The 18516-nt window shown below is 39.5% G+C and overlaps 1 protein-coding gene across 3 annotated transcripts in view; it reads left to right on the top strand.

The window, feature by feature from the left end:
- AK5 (adenylate kinase 5) overlaps positions 1-18516 on the top strand; it is a 255871-nt gene that overhangs the window by 187872 nt on the left and 49483 nt on the right. For all 3 annotated transcript variants that reach the window (XM_070786293.1, XM_019957245.2, XM_019957244.2), the window contains 2 exons: positions 413-455; positions 2775-2819. In XM_070786293.1, the coding sequence (XP_070642394.1) occupies positions 413-455; positions 2775-2819 (88 nt within the window). The remainder of the gene's footprint in view (positions 1-412; positions 456-2774; positions 2820-18516) is intronic.

Raw genomic sequence — 18516 nt, 5'->3', positions numbered from 1 at the left:
CAGAAAGTTTGCTAAGTCTAGCTGTAAATCATGGAGTTATTTGTGAAGCAGCTGTGACTCCACCTATCAGTGAGCTTCAAGTCCTTAAGGGTTTTGTCTTCTTTACATCAGCTTTTCTGACCACAGGTAGTTATGCACGAAGGAAAAGAAGGCATGATATTGTACCAGTTACAAGGAGCATTAACTCTGGACACAAACAGCCCAGGTTGAAGCCCAGGCTTTGTTCCTCGCTATGTGACTGTGAGCAGCTAACTTCTTGATATAAGTATGGTTTTCATCTGTAAAAGGTGGGCAGTTATGGTACCTCTTTCACAGAGCCGTTTGGAAGGTTAAGTATATTCATCTCGGCAAGAAGTTTAGCACAATGCTTGTTGGTATTATCATCTAATATTTTGATTTTTTTAATAAACAGGGTGATGACCAGTTAAATGTGTTTGGAGAAGACACCATGGGAGGTGAGTTTCCTTTACTGATCAGACTAAAGTTGTCATTTTAGTAGCTCTGAGCATATCTTTTTTATTAAACACCACTAAGAGATAATAACCTACCAAGAGCATGTACTTTTTTCCCTCAGCCAGGGATCATGATTATGATTGGAATTCTGGATTTCTCCCCTCTTGGTCCATGTAAAGAACCAAAGTGATGCCTTACTAAGTGATATATTTCCTCACCTCCCAGAGGACATGAGCCCCAAGATGCTCAGTGAAGAGAGGATGCTCAAAGAGTTCATGCTCTTTGTAACTGGTAAAAATGTTTGAAAAACACAACACCCAATCCTCTTTGGAAGATTCACATATATAAGAGCACAGCAAGGCTCCCACATGTCCTGCAGGAAAGAGAACTGGCTAACTTTAATTCAACATTCTTCAAATTTTATTAGAAGAATGTCTAATAAAAGTCCTTTTTTAGACTTTTAAGTCTAAAAAGTGAAAGTGAAAGTCCTTTTCCTGCATAATGTTGCTCCTCTGTAGTGTGCCATTGGGATACAACCTAAGAATCACCCAAATTATACTACTTCATAATTTTGTCACATTAAAAGTCTTGCCAAAACTAAAAACAAAAAACCGTTATTAGCTCCACATGGAACTGGAAATAGAAAATAACATAAATTTGACTTTGTCCAAAGAAGATAACATTTATGATTGCTCTAGGAAAATTACCTTCTAACATTTCTACTCTGTAATAAATGTTGTTATAATTATGGTCCATGGAAATATATTTACATTGACTGTGAGCACATACAAGTAAGTGAATTGGCTTTCTAAACAACCCCAGCTCTAATCTTGCTGATCCATGAGCATGAGGAGGTAGATAGAGTGTCATTTGATGATAATGGCAAGAGCAGTATGTGACGATTGCAGTCACCCAATGACATCATGGTGATTCATGGGAAAAAGGCACTTAAACATGAGCCAAGTGCAAATAATCAACTCAGTCCCAACTGGAGAGGGATTGACTGATTGCTGAATAAAGTCTCCTTTTTTCCTGGTTACAGAATTAACATACATTCATGTGGAAAATTTTTTAAGGTAGAAAATAAGAGCCATCTAAAACCTTATGACCTCTAAATAATCACAGTTAACATTCTGGTTTATTTTTATTCCAGTGTATTGTCTATATACCTACTTTTACATAGCTGAGAATACATGTGTATATACAAACATTATCTCCAATATTTTGTGCTTATCATAACGTAAGCATGTTCCCGTGTCATTAAAAACTTCATATAAACTTAATTTGTAATGATCACATTATCTGAATGTATCATCATTGTTTGTTAAAACCGGACTAACATAAAACCATACTACTAATAGTAATAATAATAGCAACCACTTTCCTACATTATAAATAGATTAAAAGTTGCTCAACTCCATAACAGTAAACTAAAAAAAAGTAAACTGAAAGTCTGAAGAACTTGAAATGACTATTTGGCCCAACATGTTGAGAGCATTATTCTATCTGCCTTAATGAAAGTGAAAGTGAATGTCACTCAGTCGTGTCCAACTCTTTGCAAACCCATGGACTACACAGTCCAGAATACTGGAGTGGGTAGCCATTCTCTTCTCCAGGGAATCTTCCCAACTCAGGGATCGAACCCAGGTCTCCCACATTGCCTTAATGGAAGGCTCCAGATAATATAGAATTTTCCCATCACCATGGGCTATTCTGTAAAAAGAATGAAGCGTCTGTTTAATTTAAAAAAAAAAAAAAGCCCTTTAGTGTGAAAAACAAATGGTTGCAAAGACCCCCAAGTTCACCTTTTGCTTCTATTTCCAGCTCTTTCTCCCTTGTCTTCTTCCTCTTCTACCCTGAACTCAATTCTTCACGCACCACTCTCTCCCCCTCCCACCTGCCCCCTCTCTACCTCTGTCTCTCTCTGGTGAAGTTGGGCCTTTCACTCACTCAACAGTGGATTCCTGCCGAAATGTAGCATTGTGTATATAAATAAACACCTCCTGACACCACATGACAACTGGAAATCTTTTAGGGCTCCACAGACTCTATAGAGTTTTGCACTTTGCCAAAAATCCCTAATCATTTCTTTGTCTTAAAGCAGTGGCTCCCAAGATTGAGTTCTCACTCACCACCTTTGTAATTTTTGTTTCATCTCTATGCTCTATTCTATATGTATATATATACAGACAGATAGATAGATAATACTGTATACTATAATACAGAATAGAATATTATATAATACTACACTATACATTATAAAACCAGGGTTTCAATACAGTTTTTCTTGCTGTATAACTTAAATTATTCTTATTTTAAAGGTTTCATGGAAGACTTGAAAAAGTGTAAAATTATTTTCATGATTGGTGAGTAACAGCTCTCAAATTTTCAATTGTAACTTCTGATTATAACAATGTGGTACAGAAGGAAGACTATTCATTTCTCAACCGTTTTTGAAGACCTGCACCTTTTTTAGTCAAGATTATACCCCTGAGGATTCCATATTTTTCCTCTCATTTATACAGTTTTATATTGCTCTGGCTTTGTGTCTTTTCAGCGGAGACAAAGCAGGAGTCTAAGGAATGGCAAACTCCTGAATTTAGTTCTATGATAATAAAATATATTATAATCCCATGGGTAAGAGGATGCTGTCTGTTAAAATCTAACACCTTTCCTGTTTGAACAATGACCTGTTCCTCCCTGAACTATATACATCAGTGACCACACATTCAAATATACCTTAATAACCATAGCCTGCATTCCATGTAGCTAACAACAAAAACAATCTTGTTGGTTTTATGCTCTCATGAAACTCATTGGGAAACTCATTATGGGATAACATTCAGTCGGGTTTAACCAGCATTTTCTGAACACTTATCAAGTTCCAAGTTATCTCCTTTAATCCTTACACAATCCTATAGCTTGGCAATCCATCCCTATTACATATCTATTACACAGACAAGAAAAGTGAGCCTCAGAAGTTTAAGGACCTTGTCCAGGGTCATAGAGCTAATTAGTGTGAGAGCCAGATTTCCAGGTTTTCTCATGGGAATAAATGGGTCTAGTTGTGCAGCATTAAAACTACACAGAGTAGGACAAAGCATTGTCAGAGAACCTCCGAAAACTTAATGCTTTTCCTTCTAGTTCCTGAAGTCTACAGAAAAGTTAATATACCCACCCGTACATTTTTCAGAAAATACCTATTTATATTCAGAAATAATGAAAAGGTCCACACCTCCTCAGTGAGTAGGGAAAAAAAAAAACAACAGTTATCAGCACCCTAGAAAAATAATCAGATATACTTAGAATCTTACACTCTGAAGTCAGGATGCTTCCTTGGAAATCTCTCAGTACATCTCCCTCATTTTCAGATGAGGAAACTGAGTCCCAGAGACTTTAAGGGATTTGATCAATGTCATTCTAACAACTGGTGGCAGAAAGGAGATCAGGGTCCATGGCTGTAGTTCCCCATTCCAGGGCCTTCCGCATCCCACCACCAATTTATGTGGGTTGCCACCCCAGACTGTCCACCATGTTTAATCAGCCACCAGCTACTTACTGAATATTGGGCCTGTGCTGGACAGTGAGCAGGGATCACAGATCTTCCATCTTAGAGGAAAAGGAGAACTTATCAAATTATTATCACAAACCTTGAAAAGCATCAGGAAGGAAACAAAGAGCTGAAACAGTGAACAAGTCAGGTAGAGTGTTTGGGGTAAAAAATGGGTAATCAGGAAAGGCCCTGTGGAAGTGATATTTAAGCAAGCAACTAAAAGAAGCGATGGGTGACTGAAAAGATTAGTAGGAGGTGAAAGGAAGAATTCTAGCCAAGAGAATAGTGTTGTCTAAGTGCTGAGAATTCTTAAGCTCAACTGAGTTTTGTTTCTGACCTGCTTGTCTCTAGCTGACCTTAGTCCAGGGAGCTGGATGGACTGTTGTTGCACTTACTCCACATTCTTTTCAGAAACTTGAAGCACATTATATCTACTCCTTACTGAAGAGAAGCTCACATCACAATCTTGAAGGAAATTCCCCTTTCCACACAAATTTTAATTAATTACCTCGGCATCTAGACTATACACAATAAATTATACTTTTTCTGTTCAGCTTTTATCTTAGGGGCCAAATAGGAAGAGGGGAGACTTTCTAAACTTGAAGTTCAGGAATCCAAAGATTGAGTCTTTACTATCACATAGAAGTCTGTATTTTTAATAATACAAAAAGAAGCTTTTAAAAATAGTACAGCATATTTTGTGGTTGTTGTTATTGTCTCTGGGAATAATATTATTTCAGATTCACCTGTTGTTTAGCACTATAGTTGAATTTCGATTGTATTTTCAAATACTGCTTCTATCTAGCCAGGTCTAGCTAAAGATCTCAGCTCACCTGTTACTAACTTTGTGCCCTTCAGAAAATGAAATAGTATGATATAAATATGGCATCAGACAAACCTTAAGACCCTCAAGGGTCCACAGACCACACTAAGAACTGCTTCCCTGAATAAAGGATTTGTTTTTATATGTATATATATCAACCAAACTCTCCTGTACTTCAACTTGTTATTCAGTCACTGTTATAGTAAAAAAAAAAAAAGATTTCAGCTTACTGTTTGCACTGTAGAAGGTACAAAGCAACTGCAGTAAAAGAAAAAAAAGATGGTTCTTCTTCTAGGCTGTTTACTGGATTCTGCTTAAAAATTAACACCTTTGTTCTAAATACAGTTAAGCCTTGAATAGCACAGCTTTGTACTGCCCAGAACCACTTATGCACTGATTTTTTTTAATAGTAAATACTACAGTATTACCTAGCCCAGGTTGGGTAAATCCACTGATTCGGAATCATGGAGTCATAGGAACAAAGTATTCAGAGAACTGACAATCCAAGTCATACATGGATTGTCAACTGTGTGGCGGGGGGTGGGGAGGCATATAGCACCCCTATAGCACCCCACGCATTGTTCAAGGGTCAACAGTACTTTCTCAGCAGATGGCAGGATGGTATTTTAAGGCTGTATTGTTGCAGGTCAATTTGTAGCTCATAAAAATACTCAGGATGCCATCGATACACCCATAACAGTTTTGATGAGCTTTAATCCACAAGAGTCAGCTTCCCCTTTTCCACGTGTCTTCCCCTTTTCCACTCCACCCACACGAGTCTTCAACCCCAAGCCCACCTGCACCACTATTATCTCTTGAAGTTCCCTCACTTTTGCCAGTCCTCTCTCTTAAAATGTCTTCTCCCCTGGCTAATTCTGCTCCGAAGTCAGGTCTCTGTGTGAAGTGAAAGTCACTCAGTCATCTCCAACTCTTTGCAGCCCCATGGACTACAGAGTCCATGGAATTCTCCAGGCCAGAATGCTGGAATGGGTAGCCTTTCCCTTCTCCAGGGAATCTTCCCACCCAGGGATCAAACCCAGGTGTCCCGCATTGCAGGCGATTCTCTACCAGCTGAGCCACCAGGGAAGCCTGTCTCTGTGAGGTCTTCTCTAATCTCTAGCCTTCCTCCTCTGTGCTCCTCCATCCCTGTGTCTGCATCACTCATTTAGATGCCCCAGAATGACTAATATTTGCTGGAACAATGAATTTTTTAGGAAGCAGTGTGGTCAGTTTCCATAACAACTGAAATAGCAGTTAGAATTCCTGGACTGGAACTGACAGACAGGTTGCTGCTGTTGTAGCTGCTTCTGGCAGGATAGCTTTTAGGTTAATTGTGAGCCTAATCAGACACTTCTTATACCATATGGCTGCTGCCTTCTTACAGAGAACAAGCAACACCAACTCCTCTCCATCCTCAAGCTGGCTATTTCTTGCTCATTTGCAAAATAGTTTTAAGTGGGGACAAGTAATTGCGCTGCCTGCCATCTGAGTCAAAAAAGTGTTCAGGGAGAGTGTACCGTCTGGGCCAAAGGGAAAGTGACGAAGATGGACCTTGTTAGCCCTTTGAATGTTGTGTGACTATTACAACCTCTTTGTTCATGAAGAACGGATTCTGTATCTATTTATAGAGAAATGCCTTCCAAAGACTAGATAAGGGATCTCACAGGATAAAGCCTGATGATCAAAAAGATTGAAAAAGATTCTACGGTTGCTCACAAACAAGATATAAGGACAATGCTGATGTACAAGACTGGGATGCAATCATTGTCGAAAACAGAAAATTATTGGGAAAATGTAAAAATATCATAAAGATGACATCCCATTAACAGGCTCCTACAGTTTTTCACAACCTTTTCTGGTACATTTCTTTCCTTTTTTCTTTTATAAATGTCTCAATCATTATCTTGCTATTATCCAAACTATTTTGGCTTCTTTTACTCTTCTCTGCTTTTCATGGCCTGCCTATTCCCCAAATGTAACATAGCCTAAATTCCCATTAATCTGTACCCAAAGCCTTGGTAGAAGTGCTTCAGTTTGGACAATCATCTCATGTTACAGGTGAAGTGAGAGACTTCAGTTCAGTTCAGTTCATTTCAGTCGTTCAGTCGTGTCCAACTCTTGCGACCCCATTAATTGCAGCACGCCAGGCCTCCCTGTCCATCACCAACTCCAGGAGTCCACCCAAACCCATGTCCATCGAGTCAGTGATGCCATCCAACCATCTCATCCTCTGGTGTCCCCTTCTCCTCCTGCCCTCAATCTTTCCCAGCCTCAGGGACTTTTCCAATGAGTCAGCTCTTCGCATCAGGTGGCCAAAATATTGGAGTTTCATCTTCAACAGCAGTCCTTCCAATGAACACCCAGAACTGATCTCCTTTAGGATGGACTGGTTGGATCTCCTTGCAGTCCAAAGGACTCTCAAGAGTCGTCTCCAACACCACAGTTCAAAAGCATCAATTCTTCAGTGCTCAGTTTTCTTTATAGTCCATCTCTCACATCCATACATGACCACTGGAAAAACCATAGCCTTGACTAGATGGACCTTTGTTGGCAAACTAACATCTCTGCTTTTTAATATGCTGTCTAGGTTGGTCATAACTTTCCTTCCAAGGAGTAAGCGTCTTAATTTCATGGCTGCAATCACCATCTGCAGTGATTTTGGAGCCCAGAAAAATAAAGTCTGACACTGTTTCCACTATTTCCCCATCTATTTCCCATGAAGTGATGGGACCAGATGCCATGATCTTTGTTTTCTGAATGTTGAGCTTTAAGCCAACTTTTTGACTCTCTTTCAGTTTCATCAAGAGGCTCTTTAGTTCTTCTTCACTTTCTGCCATAAGGGTGGTGTCATCTGCATATCTGAGGTTATTGATATTTCTCCCGGCAATCTTGATTCCAGCTTGTGCTTCCTCCAGCCCAGCATTTCTCATGATGTACTCTGCATATAAGTTAAATAAGCAGACTACTGGCATAATAATCAAGACATCATTCAATGGCTGTGGCTTTCAGGATAGCAGGAACACAGGTGGCCTTGTGTATTTTGGTATTGGTGCTCATCCACTGCTTTTACAGAGTAAGCTTTGGGAAGTACTTGTGTAATATTTTGTGTTACTCTGTGCATTTTCTAACCACTGCCCTACTTTTCCTATTTACTTCCTGGAGAAAGATTAGACAAATGAGAATTTTTGCTTAAAATCTATTATCTCAATGCCTGTCATTTTACTGTGGTCTATTGTGATTTCACAGTTGACCTCTTATTAAAGAACAAGAATAAATCTAATTCTTAGCAAGGATTTTCTTGGGGATCAGGTTAACATTTTTGGTTATTTGGTCACTAACGGCTATTTGGTCAAATTACAAATGGAAACCAAATCTGATTATTTTAACTTGATCGAGCTGTAATAGAAACCAATATTTATTGCACACTTACTTAATACACAGCAGGCACTGTATAAAATGCTTTATAATGTTATCTTGCTTAATACTTGTATCCACTCTCTGGAATATTATCACCATCCTACTTTTCCAGTAAGACATCAGAGAGTTAAGTAATTTGCAAATAAGTGGTGGATCCAGGGTCAAAAGCTTGGATTTTATTATTAACAAAGATGCTGCCAGTTGTTTTCCTTGAAGTGACCAACTTACTTTATTACTTTTCTAGAAAATGTCTGCCAGATACTCAAGTCTGAAAAACCAGAGTTTTATCAGTCATTCAGTCTTTCAGAAGGGAAAAATGCGTTCAACTAAAAAAACAGCTTGTTCCACAACTCAAGCAATCACACGGTGCTTTTCTTGAGAAAACCATTAAACGTACCTGGTGTGCTGAAGTATCGACACGTCTTCCCATTTTGTCACACAAAATATTACAGTGACAAGTATTTAAGGGTCCACATTAAACTTTTTCATTGCATCATCAAGAGCATTCTTAAGTAAAACTGGCAATTTTTTTTCTTTCTTTCTTTCACTGTGAGTTTATGGTGGTGAAGAATACTAGAATAATTGGCTTTTATTGGCACTGCAGGTTTACAGCCAGTGCTTTTTCACCATCAGTGAAAAGCAAATAACCTCTTAGTGCTGTAATGAAAACAGGGGACCAGAGTCTGTGAACCACACTTTGAGAAACCTGGGGTTAATTGGATTTGGGGGAGCGTTGTTGAGCAGCTGTATGAAAAACCCCCAGACTTAGGGTTTGGAAGATCTTGGAGGAAAATAGTCCCTTGTGCCTTGTTTTGACTTGTCCTTTGAAAAGCAAAGAACCTTACAAATAGGAGGAAGTGGTCAGGGAAAAGGGGTGCATCTCCTGAAAGTCCCCCTTTCTCTGGGCTCCTGTGGGTCTGGAAAGGTTCTGAATGTTTCTCTGTACCCAGTGGTGCAAGGGAGGCCTGAAAAGAAAGTGTGGGTGCTTGTTAGAGCTGGGAAAGAGGAATGCATCAGGAGGTCCGCTGGAGACTCCAGAGCAGGGCTGAATGGAAGGTAGAGGGGACGCCTCACGGCCCAACAGCACTGGCAAGACTAGGACTAGAGGAAGAGCAAAGAAAACCCTCCAACGGGAGACAGCCCTGACTTGGAGACTGAACTTTGAGCTTGTCTAAGTCCGTTTGGGCTTGGACATGGCATAGACTAAAAAGCAGAAACTTGTTTCTCACTGTTCTAGAGACAGGAAATGCAAGATCAGAACATCAACAGATTCAGTGACTGGCAAGAACCCATCTCTTGGCTCCTATGTATCCATCTTCTCACAGTGTCCTTACATGGTGGAAGGGGCTCAGGAGCTCTCTGCAGCCTCTGAGCCACCAGGGAGGCCCCAAGTAATAGGTAATAGCTTAACTGTGATTATTGTTGTTTAGCCCCTAAGTCGTGTCTGACTCTAAATTATTCACCTCTTCATTATGTTATGTTGTTGGTTTATAACATAATGCTTATTAATGTATTAGTTTGTAATATAATGTGTGCTCAGTCCTGTCTAACTCTTTGTGGTCCTATGGATATGTAGTACCAGGCTCCTCTGTCCATGGAATATTCCAGGCAAGAATACTGGAGTTGCCATTTCTTCCTCCAGGGGAACTTCCTGACCTAGACATCGAATCCACGTCCCTTGTATCTCCTGCTTGGCAAGTGGATTCTTTACCACTAACCCTATTCACGGGGCTTCTTTGGTGGCTCAATGGTAAAGAATCTGCCTGCTAATCCAGGAAACATAGGTTAGATCCCTGGGTCAGGAAGGTCCCCTGGAGAAAGAAATGGAAACCTACTCTAGTATTCTTGCCTGGAAAATCCCATGGAGAGAGGAGCCCAGCAGGCTACAGTCCAAAAGCCAGACAAGACTTAGCAACTAAACAACAATCCTATTCATGAAGGCTCCACCCTTATGACCTCAACACCTGCCAAAGGCCCCACCTCCATACCATCACATGGGCCTTTAGGATTTAACATAGGAGTTGGGAGAAGGACACAAAGAACTGGACCATCAAGATTTCTGACTATCAGAAATCACTAGATTAGACTAAGAAAACCCACACTAGACTTGGTTGAGTTTCCACTATGAAGAAAAAACACCCAACTCATGAGCTAGGCTGGGTTCACATAGAGAAATATTCCCATGTGACTCCAAGGCCCGGCTGCCCTAACTGTGAGAGATCATGCCATTCTAGACATAGTCTCGTGATCGCCTCAGCTCTTTCTCCCCTGAAGGGGCCCAGGTGAGTGTTGACACTCACTCTGACCAACACCTATATTTTCAAAGTCCAGGCCATTCAAGATGGGAGTAATGGAAGAGAAACATTGGGCCACTTTCCAAGACAACCTCAGATACATTTACACACCAGTGGATATCTTTCTAATGTTGGAGAAATGCAGGCATTGTGTGCTGACAATGAACCTACTTAATTATATAAACCTTTTCACTGCAAAAAAAACTCTAAGTATGGTTTGGCTAGAACAAAACACTTTCTTCACTTAAACAGATCAAATTAATAAAGGGTTCACTATGCTTAAACAACTGTGAGGTTCAAAGAGACATTAAACAATCCTTGGAACACTGCATGACATGGCATAAGGGTTTTTTCCCACGTTTTTAAAATTACTTCCTCAAAGGAAATAAAAATGTTGCTGAGTTAATGGAGTCCTCCAGGAGGACTAATTATTGCTAACAAAGGAAAGAGCACAGGTGAGTAAGTTTTACCAGGTAAAGTGAAGATCTCACAGCCTCATACTCACTGTCTCCCTACCCACTTATTGAGATCTTTTTGAAAATACCATTAACTCACAGACAGAGTCACCTCATGAAGTTTTAGGTACTGAGCCTGTTCACTCAGTCAAGGCCATGTCTTCAGGCTTAACTCACTGAAAGCCCCCTTTTGCTTGTTCCAAGACTCACGAAGAATGGTCAGTGGACACTGGCAGACACTACAGACTCAAAACCCAGCACTGGCGATGAGAGAACACCCAAAATCCTGTGTTTGTATCCAGGCCATGTGTGCCCTTGAACCTATCCCTTAGCCTCTCTATAACATAATTATTCTCCGGTTTGTGGGTTGTCCACTGAAGGTGTGAGATTTTATTAAATCTTGAGTCTGCACCTCCAACAGTCTCGTCATGGTTCTGTCTTTATGTCTTTAGCTGTAGTGGAACTTTTCTGGTAGGATTAAGTCTTTTTCAACAATGGTCATTCTGCAGAGTGATATGATTTTGGTATGCTCGTGAGAGGAGGTGAGCTTAGGGTCCTTCTACTCTGCCATCTTGGACACTCCCTTCCTAGCCTCTCTGGATTTCTTTTACATGGCAAATTAATATTGGTCTCTGTTCGCCCCAAGTTTGAGTAGCCAATGAGTTGACACATTGCCAATTGTTTTCTCAATTGGAAGCACGTACAATAGAGACATGACCCCAGGGAAATGAAGTGTGAAGGCAACTGAATAAGCCAAAGTTCCCATCCTCTACCTCAAAAATATTTTATTTACCACATAGCAATATTAAAACTAACATATAATGAGGACTTACTATGTTCCATACACTGTGGCATCTTTATACATATTATATTATTTAATCCTCAGACCAATCATCAGTACTCATATTCTTCCCCATTTTACTGTTGAAGGAATGGTTTAGGAAGGTTAAGTAACTTTCCTCTCAGAACAAGTTTTTCAGACTTCAAAGCACATGCTCTAGAAGCATATGTAAATATATGATGAGGAGGCCAAAATCTAGGTGAAGCTGTAAGAATATGGTAGATGAGGGAAGAGTTTGCCATAATTATTTTAATAAGTACTTCAATTTTCCGTTTTACTTTGTTCCTTTATATCTAGCTATTGATGTCTGAAAACAATGACAAAATAATGACAAATGCATATCAATGAAAAGAACTCTGAGTGCCCCAGCTATGTCTCTACCAGTTATGTGAAATCCCATTTTTTGGTAAAAGCACTTTTTAAATTTTACTTTTTTAATTGGAGTATAATTGCTTTACAATGTCATTTTAGTTCCTGCAGTACAATAGCGTGAATCAGCAATATGTAAACATATGTCCCGTCCCCCTTGAGACTCCCTCCTGCACCCCTCTTCCCACCCCTCTAGGTCGTCACTGAGCACCAGGCTGAGCTCCCTGTGTTATACAGCAGCTTCCTACCAGCTATCTGTTTTACACATGATAGTGCATATAAGTCAGTGCTACTTTCTCAATTCCTCTCACCCTCTCCTTCCCCCTCTGTGTTCACAAACCCGTTCTCTATGTCTGCATCTCTATTCCTGCCCTGTAAATAGGTTTATTAGTAGCATTTTTGTAGATTCTATACATATGCATTAATATACAATATTTATTTTTCTCTTTCTGACTTACTTTACTCTGTATGACAGACTCTAGGTTCATCCACATCACTACAAATGACTCGATTTCATTTCTTTTTATGGCTGGGTAATACTCCACTGTACATATGTACCACATCTTCTTTATCCATCTTCTGTCAATGGAAATTTAAGTTGTTTCCATGTCCTGGCTATTGTAAGTAATGTTGCAATTAACACTGGGGTACATGTGTCTTTTTGAATTATGGCTTTCTCAGGGCATATGCCCAGGAGTCAGATTGCTGGGTCATATGGTAGTTTGATTCCTAGTTTTTTAAGAAATCTCCTTTGTGTTCTCCATAGTGGTTGTATCCATTTACATTCCCACCAATTATGCAAGAGGTTCCCTTTTCTCCACATCCTCTCCAGCATTTATTGTTAGTAGATTTTTTTGATGATGGCCATTCTGACCACTGTGAGGTGATATCTAATGAAATTATGTATTAACTTCAAAAGAGAAAGCAATTTGAACCCATGAAATTATTTGAATCATTACCAAACCCTTCCCAAAGCACAATGATTTCAGAATATACATTGCATCTTTTACTAAGACATATTGTGAGTATCTTTTTGTGAGCCCCATGAAAACTGTTTCCGAAGGCCAAGGGCAACAACTAGCAAATATTTGAGGATTTGGTGCTGGTTGGACCTGAGGAAGCTTGGTGCTTCTGGGGTTTTTTCCTGGGTTAGACGGAGCCCTTGACTCCGTATTAATCTCAATGATTCAGTATTGAGGTGAAACAAAAAATAGCCTATGCTAAATGATACATAGACTTTAAGGGGGTTGCTTAAACTCCCCTAATGATAAATCTGTTCCCCTGCCACTAATTAAATTCTTCCATTAGGTATATATATATTTTGGGGTTACGTTCATTAGTTCATTTGACATCTTTTTTGAGTTTCTGCTATATATCAACAAAATGATAGACTTAAGCTTACAAAGATGAGAGGCAAGGCTTCCTAGTCTCAAGGAGTTTGTGTTGTAGAAAGGTGACAAAGAATAGCTTGGTACATGCAATGGCAGAAACATAGGTGATGGAGAGAAAGATGAAGTGGGGATGATGGGGTGGAGAGGGGACATCAGAACTGTGTCCTGAGGGAGAAAAGGAATTGGCCAAGTGCAAGTGGGAAAAAAACTTGGGATGGGCCTATGGCACAGAGAGGGAACAAGTGTGCAAGAGGGAGCCCCAGACGTGAGGGGGTAGAAAGTGGCAAGAGATGCCATTCAAGGAGATAAGGAATGTGGGAAGAAGTGGATTTGGGGGAGTCATAAAGAGTTCAGTTTTACACATTTCAAAATTGAGATGTTAATGGGACATCCAGAAGTAATGTCCATTAAACAAGAGGTTTTTGAGATCTGGTACCTAGAATGCAAGTTCTGGCTGTAGATAGAGACATGGAATTCAGCAGGACAGCAATGTTAGGTGAGGCCATGTATGCAGGAGAGATCACCCAATGGGCTTGAGTAGAAGGAGGCTAGAGGAAATTTGAGATCTGGAGGCTTGGAAATACCTCTGCCAGAGCCAGAGAATGAAAGAGAAAAAAGCAGAAAACAAGAAAAAATGGTGTCATAGAAGGCAAGGGAGGAGATATTTTTCCATCCAGGAAACTTTCAATAAAATATAATGAGGGGACTTCCCTGGAGGTGCATTGGCTATGTCCCCCTGTGCCCTCTTCTATTCACTGCCCCCTGCAAAGAATGTCATAGATATTTTTGAACTTTATATAAATGGAATCGCACTGTATTAGTTTTTATCTGTTTTCTTTCAATATATCATTTTAATGACCACATACTATTTCTTTGTATTGCTATATTATAATGTATTCAGTTTAATGTCATGCATTTTACCAAAATTTTTTTAATTAATTAAAAATACTGTGGGGACTTCCCTGGCAGTCCAGTGGTTAAGACTCTGCACTTCCAACACAGGGGGCACAGGTTAGATCCCTGACTGAGGAACTGAGATACCATGTGCTGCACAGCACAGCCAAAAATATAAAATTTAAAAATAAAAAAATGTTAATTAAAATAAAATAAAAATGTTGTGAATATCTATATAACAAAAACATTATTTTTCCTCTTAGGATAAATCCACTGACCTGAAAACTTTTAAGACTTTTTATTTATATTACCAAATTGCCCTCTAGAAACATTGCACCAACTTTATATTCTCATCACAGTTTGTAAAACATCCAATTTCCATGGTATGGCCCACAATTGAACACAAAACCCCAGATGTAATCCAACTAACATCCGTGACAAATGCCCCTACCTGTCTCAAATATCCTCACTTCCCTTTACAGTACAAAAATAGACTCCAAACACAAATAGTCTCCAAGTTCTCTGATAAAGACAAAAACAGAATGTTAGTGTTGGAAATGACCTTGGAATTTACCTAGTCCAACAAGCTCATTTTCAGATGAGACTACAAAAGCCCAAAGAGGAGAAATATCAAAGCAGACATATTCCCAATGAAAACCAAACCAGAAAATCATGTGTAGGAAAAAAAGCTGCAAAGAAACAAAACAAAATGCATTTGGGGCAGCTGCATTTGGATAGTGATACTGTGGGAGATTTTTCATTTTCTCACTTTTCCGAGTTGTCTAAATCTTCAATAAAGAGCATGTATTTCTTATACAGTAGAGAAAAATGACTTTATATAAAAGAAGGAAAAAATAGAAAGGAGAAGCTGAGTTTATAAATAGCATATTATAGTCATTAAATGCATGTCTAGTATCACAGTGTGAAAGGGTTACAAGAGGGGAGAAAGGTGGCTTGATAAGTTTAAGAAGATTTTAGAAGAAGAGTATTCTGGAAGAGTATGAAGTTCAAGAATTCATATACGCAAGCAAGCAGAGCCTGAGGAAGCAACTGTTAAAGGGCACCAGTCTGTAAGTGTTGTGTGATTTGTGTCTGGAATAGGCCATGGAGGTCGCTATGTGAAGGACAGGGCTTTTAGTGGCATTTACTTGTGAGCAGTTTGGAAATCTTGTCTCTGTTTGGATGAGGCGAGGTTGGGGTGCTAAAAGCTGTAAGAACATCATGGAATGTAAATGTTTAGGAATCACCTTCATAGAGCCTGTGACTTCCTCTCCCCCAAGACCTGAACCTTCCTTGTCTATGTAAGAGGTAGAGTCATGGAATCCAGTTTCAGAGTCTTGTCTTAATTAGACATTTCACATGTCTCGCTAAGGCTGTGATGGTTTTAGCTGAATGAACCACAGAATCACAAACTACTGGAGTTGTCAGAATAGAGATAAAATTATGTCTCCCAAAAGTCTCTAAGCTAATAACTGGTGGGCCCTGATAGAGTTGCCAGATTTAATCAATAAAAATATTAGACACAATTAAATTTGGATTTTAGATAAGCAATGATAATGTTTAGTGTAACTGGAGAGTCTGTGTTTCAGCCGGCAACCCTACTAGTCAATGATGAAAACCCACTGCCTCGTGACTGAAGACTGTTCAGTACTTTTCTGAAAGCAGGCCAGTCTGATTTCCAGAATGGCCTTACATACGAGAGGCTATAGAGCTTAGTGGCTACCAAGGTCAACCTGGCCCTTGGGGTTATTTTTTTCACCTGTATAAAAGAGTTACAAATAGCACCTACTTCACATTGTTGTTGTGAAGATTAAATGAATTATCACAAACAAAACATATAGGAAAGATACTTATTAGGGTCAAATATCAAACATTGTGAACTAAATATCTTTATCTGAACAGTCTGCAGTCACCTCTTGAACTTGTCTCTGACCCACTCCATTGGTATAAAATAGGCTCACAGTCCGGCTCCCAGTATCTCCAGCTTGATGCAAAGAAAACTAAAAGAATCCATCATCTGCAACAGAAGGGATGGCACCGATTTTGATAAGGCAGTAAGGATTCTTATTAACCATTATAGCAAATATTTGGAAAGCTCATCAGTGGCCACAGGACTGGAAAAGGTCAGTTTTTATTCCAATCCCAAAGAAAGGAAATGACAAAAAATGTTCAAACTACCACACAATTGCACTCATCTCACATGCTAGCAAAGTAATGCTCAAAATTCTGCATGCCAGGCTCATGCCAGAATTTCATGTGAACCATGAAATTCCAGACGTTCAAGGTGGATTTAGAAAAGGCAGAGGAACCAGAGATCAAATTGCCAATATCCACTGGATCATCAAAAAAGCAAAAGAATTCCAGAAAAACATCTACTTCTGCTTTATTGATTATGTCAAAGCCTTTCACTGTGTAGATCACAACAAATTGTGGAAAATTCTTAAAGAGATGGGAATACCAGAACACCTTACCTGCCTCCTGAGAAATCCGTATGCAGGTCAAGAAGCAACAGTTAGAACTGGACATGGAACAACACACTGGTCCCAAACTGGGAAAGGAGTATGTCAAGGCTGTATATTGTCACCCTGCTTTTTTAATTTACATGCAGACTACATCATGAGAAATGCTGGGCTGGATGAAGCACAAGCTGGAATCAAGTTTGCCGGGAGAAATATCAATTACCTCAGATATCCAGATGACACCACCTTTACGGCAGAAAGTGAAGAACTAAAGAGCCTCTTGATGAAAGTGAAAGAGAAGAGTGAAAAAGTTGGCTTAAAACTCAACATTCAGAAAACAAAGATCATGGCATCTGGTCCCATCACTCCATGGCAAATAGATAGGGAAATAATGGAAACAGTGAGAGACTTTATTTTCTGGGCTCCAAAATCACTGCAGATGGTGACTGCAGCCATGAAATTAAAAGATGCTCTCTCCTTGGAGGAAAAGTTATGACCAACCTAGACAGCATATTAAAAAACAGAGACATTACTTTGCCAACAAGGGTCCATCTAGTCAAGGCTATGGTTTTTCCAGTAGTCATGTATGGATATGAGAATTGGACCATAAAGAAAGCTAAGCACCGAAGAATTGATGCTTTTGAACTGTGGTGTTGGAGAAGACTCTTGAGAGTCCCCTGGACTGCAAGGAGATTAAACCAGTCAATCCTAAAGGAAATCAGCCCTGAATATTCATTGGAAGGACTGATGCTGAAGCTGAAACTCCAATACTTTGGCCACCTGATGCAAAGAACTGACTCACTGGAAAAGACCCTGATGTTGGGTAAGACTGAAGGCAGGAGGAAAAGGGGACAACAGAGGATGAGATGGTTGGATGGCATCACCGACTGGATGGACATGAGTTTGAGCAAGCTCCGGGAGTTGGTGATGCACAGGGAAGCCTGGCGTGCTGCAGTCCATGGTGTCACAAAGAGTTGGACATGACTGAGTGACTGAACTAAACTGAACTGAACTGGTAGCAAATATTCACTCATGATAGAACCATTATCTCCACAGTATTACATTGTAAATATTAAAAGAAAGATCAACATTACAGACTCCCTGCAGTGACCACTGGGGTATTCACAGCAAATTGCCTTCCTTAGATTATCTAATCCAGAAGTTCAAAACAAGCTAACAATGAGAATGATCTGGGGAATTTTTTTGAAGATCTTTTTCGTTATGAAAATATTTCAAACATTCAGCAAAGCTGAAAGAATTTTGTAGTGAGTGCTTGTAAACTCAGTCTGGATTTTACCATTAACATTTACAATAACTGTTTTATCAGTTATCTGTCCCTCTATCCATCCCTTTACCCATCCCTTAATACATCCTTTTTTTCCTTACACATACTGCCGGGATCTATATAATTTCCCTGGAGAACTTTCTAAAACTGAAAATTTCAACGCCTCAAAACCCCAGAGGTTCATAAAACTACTCTGTACAGTAGAAAAAAAATGATTTTATATAAAAGGAGGAAAAAATAGAAAGAAGTTCAGTTTATTGCCTATTATAATCATTTAATGCA

The sequence above is a fragment of the Bos indicus genome, chromosome 3 (assembly GCF_029378745.1).
Source record: "Bos indicus isolate NIAB-ARS_2022 breed Sahiwal x Tharparkar chromosome 3, NIAB-ARS_B.indTharparkar_mat_pri_1.0, whole genome shotgun sequence".
Lineage (NCBI taxonomy): Eukaryota > Metazoa > Chordata > Mammalia > Artiodactyla > Bovidae > Bos > Bos indicus.
Note: the sequence above shows the minus strand (reverse complement) of the source record. Positions and strands in the feature narration are given on the sequence as shown.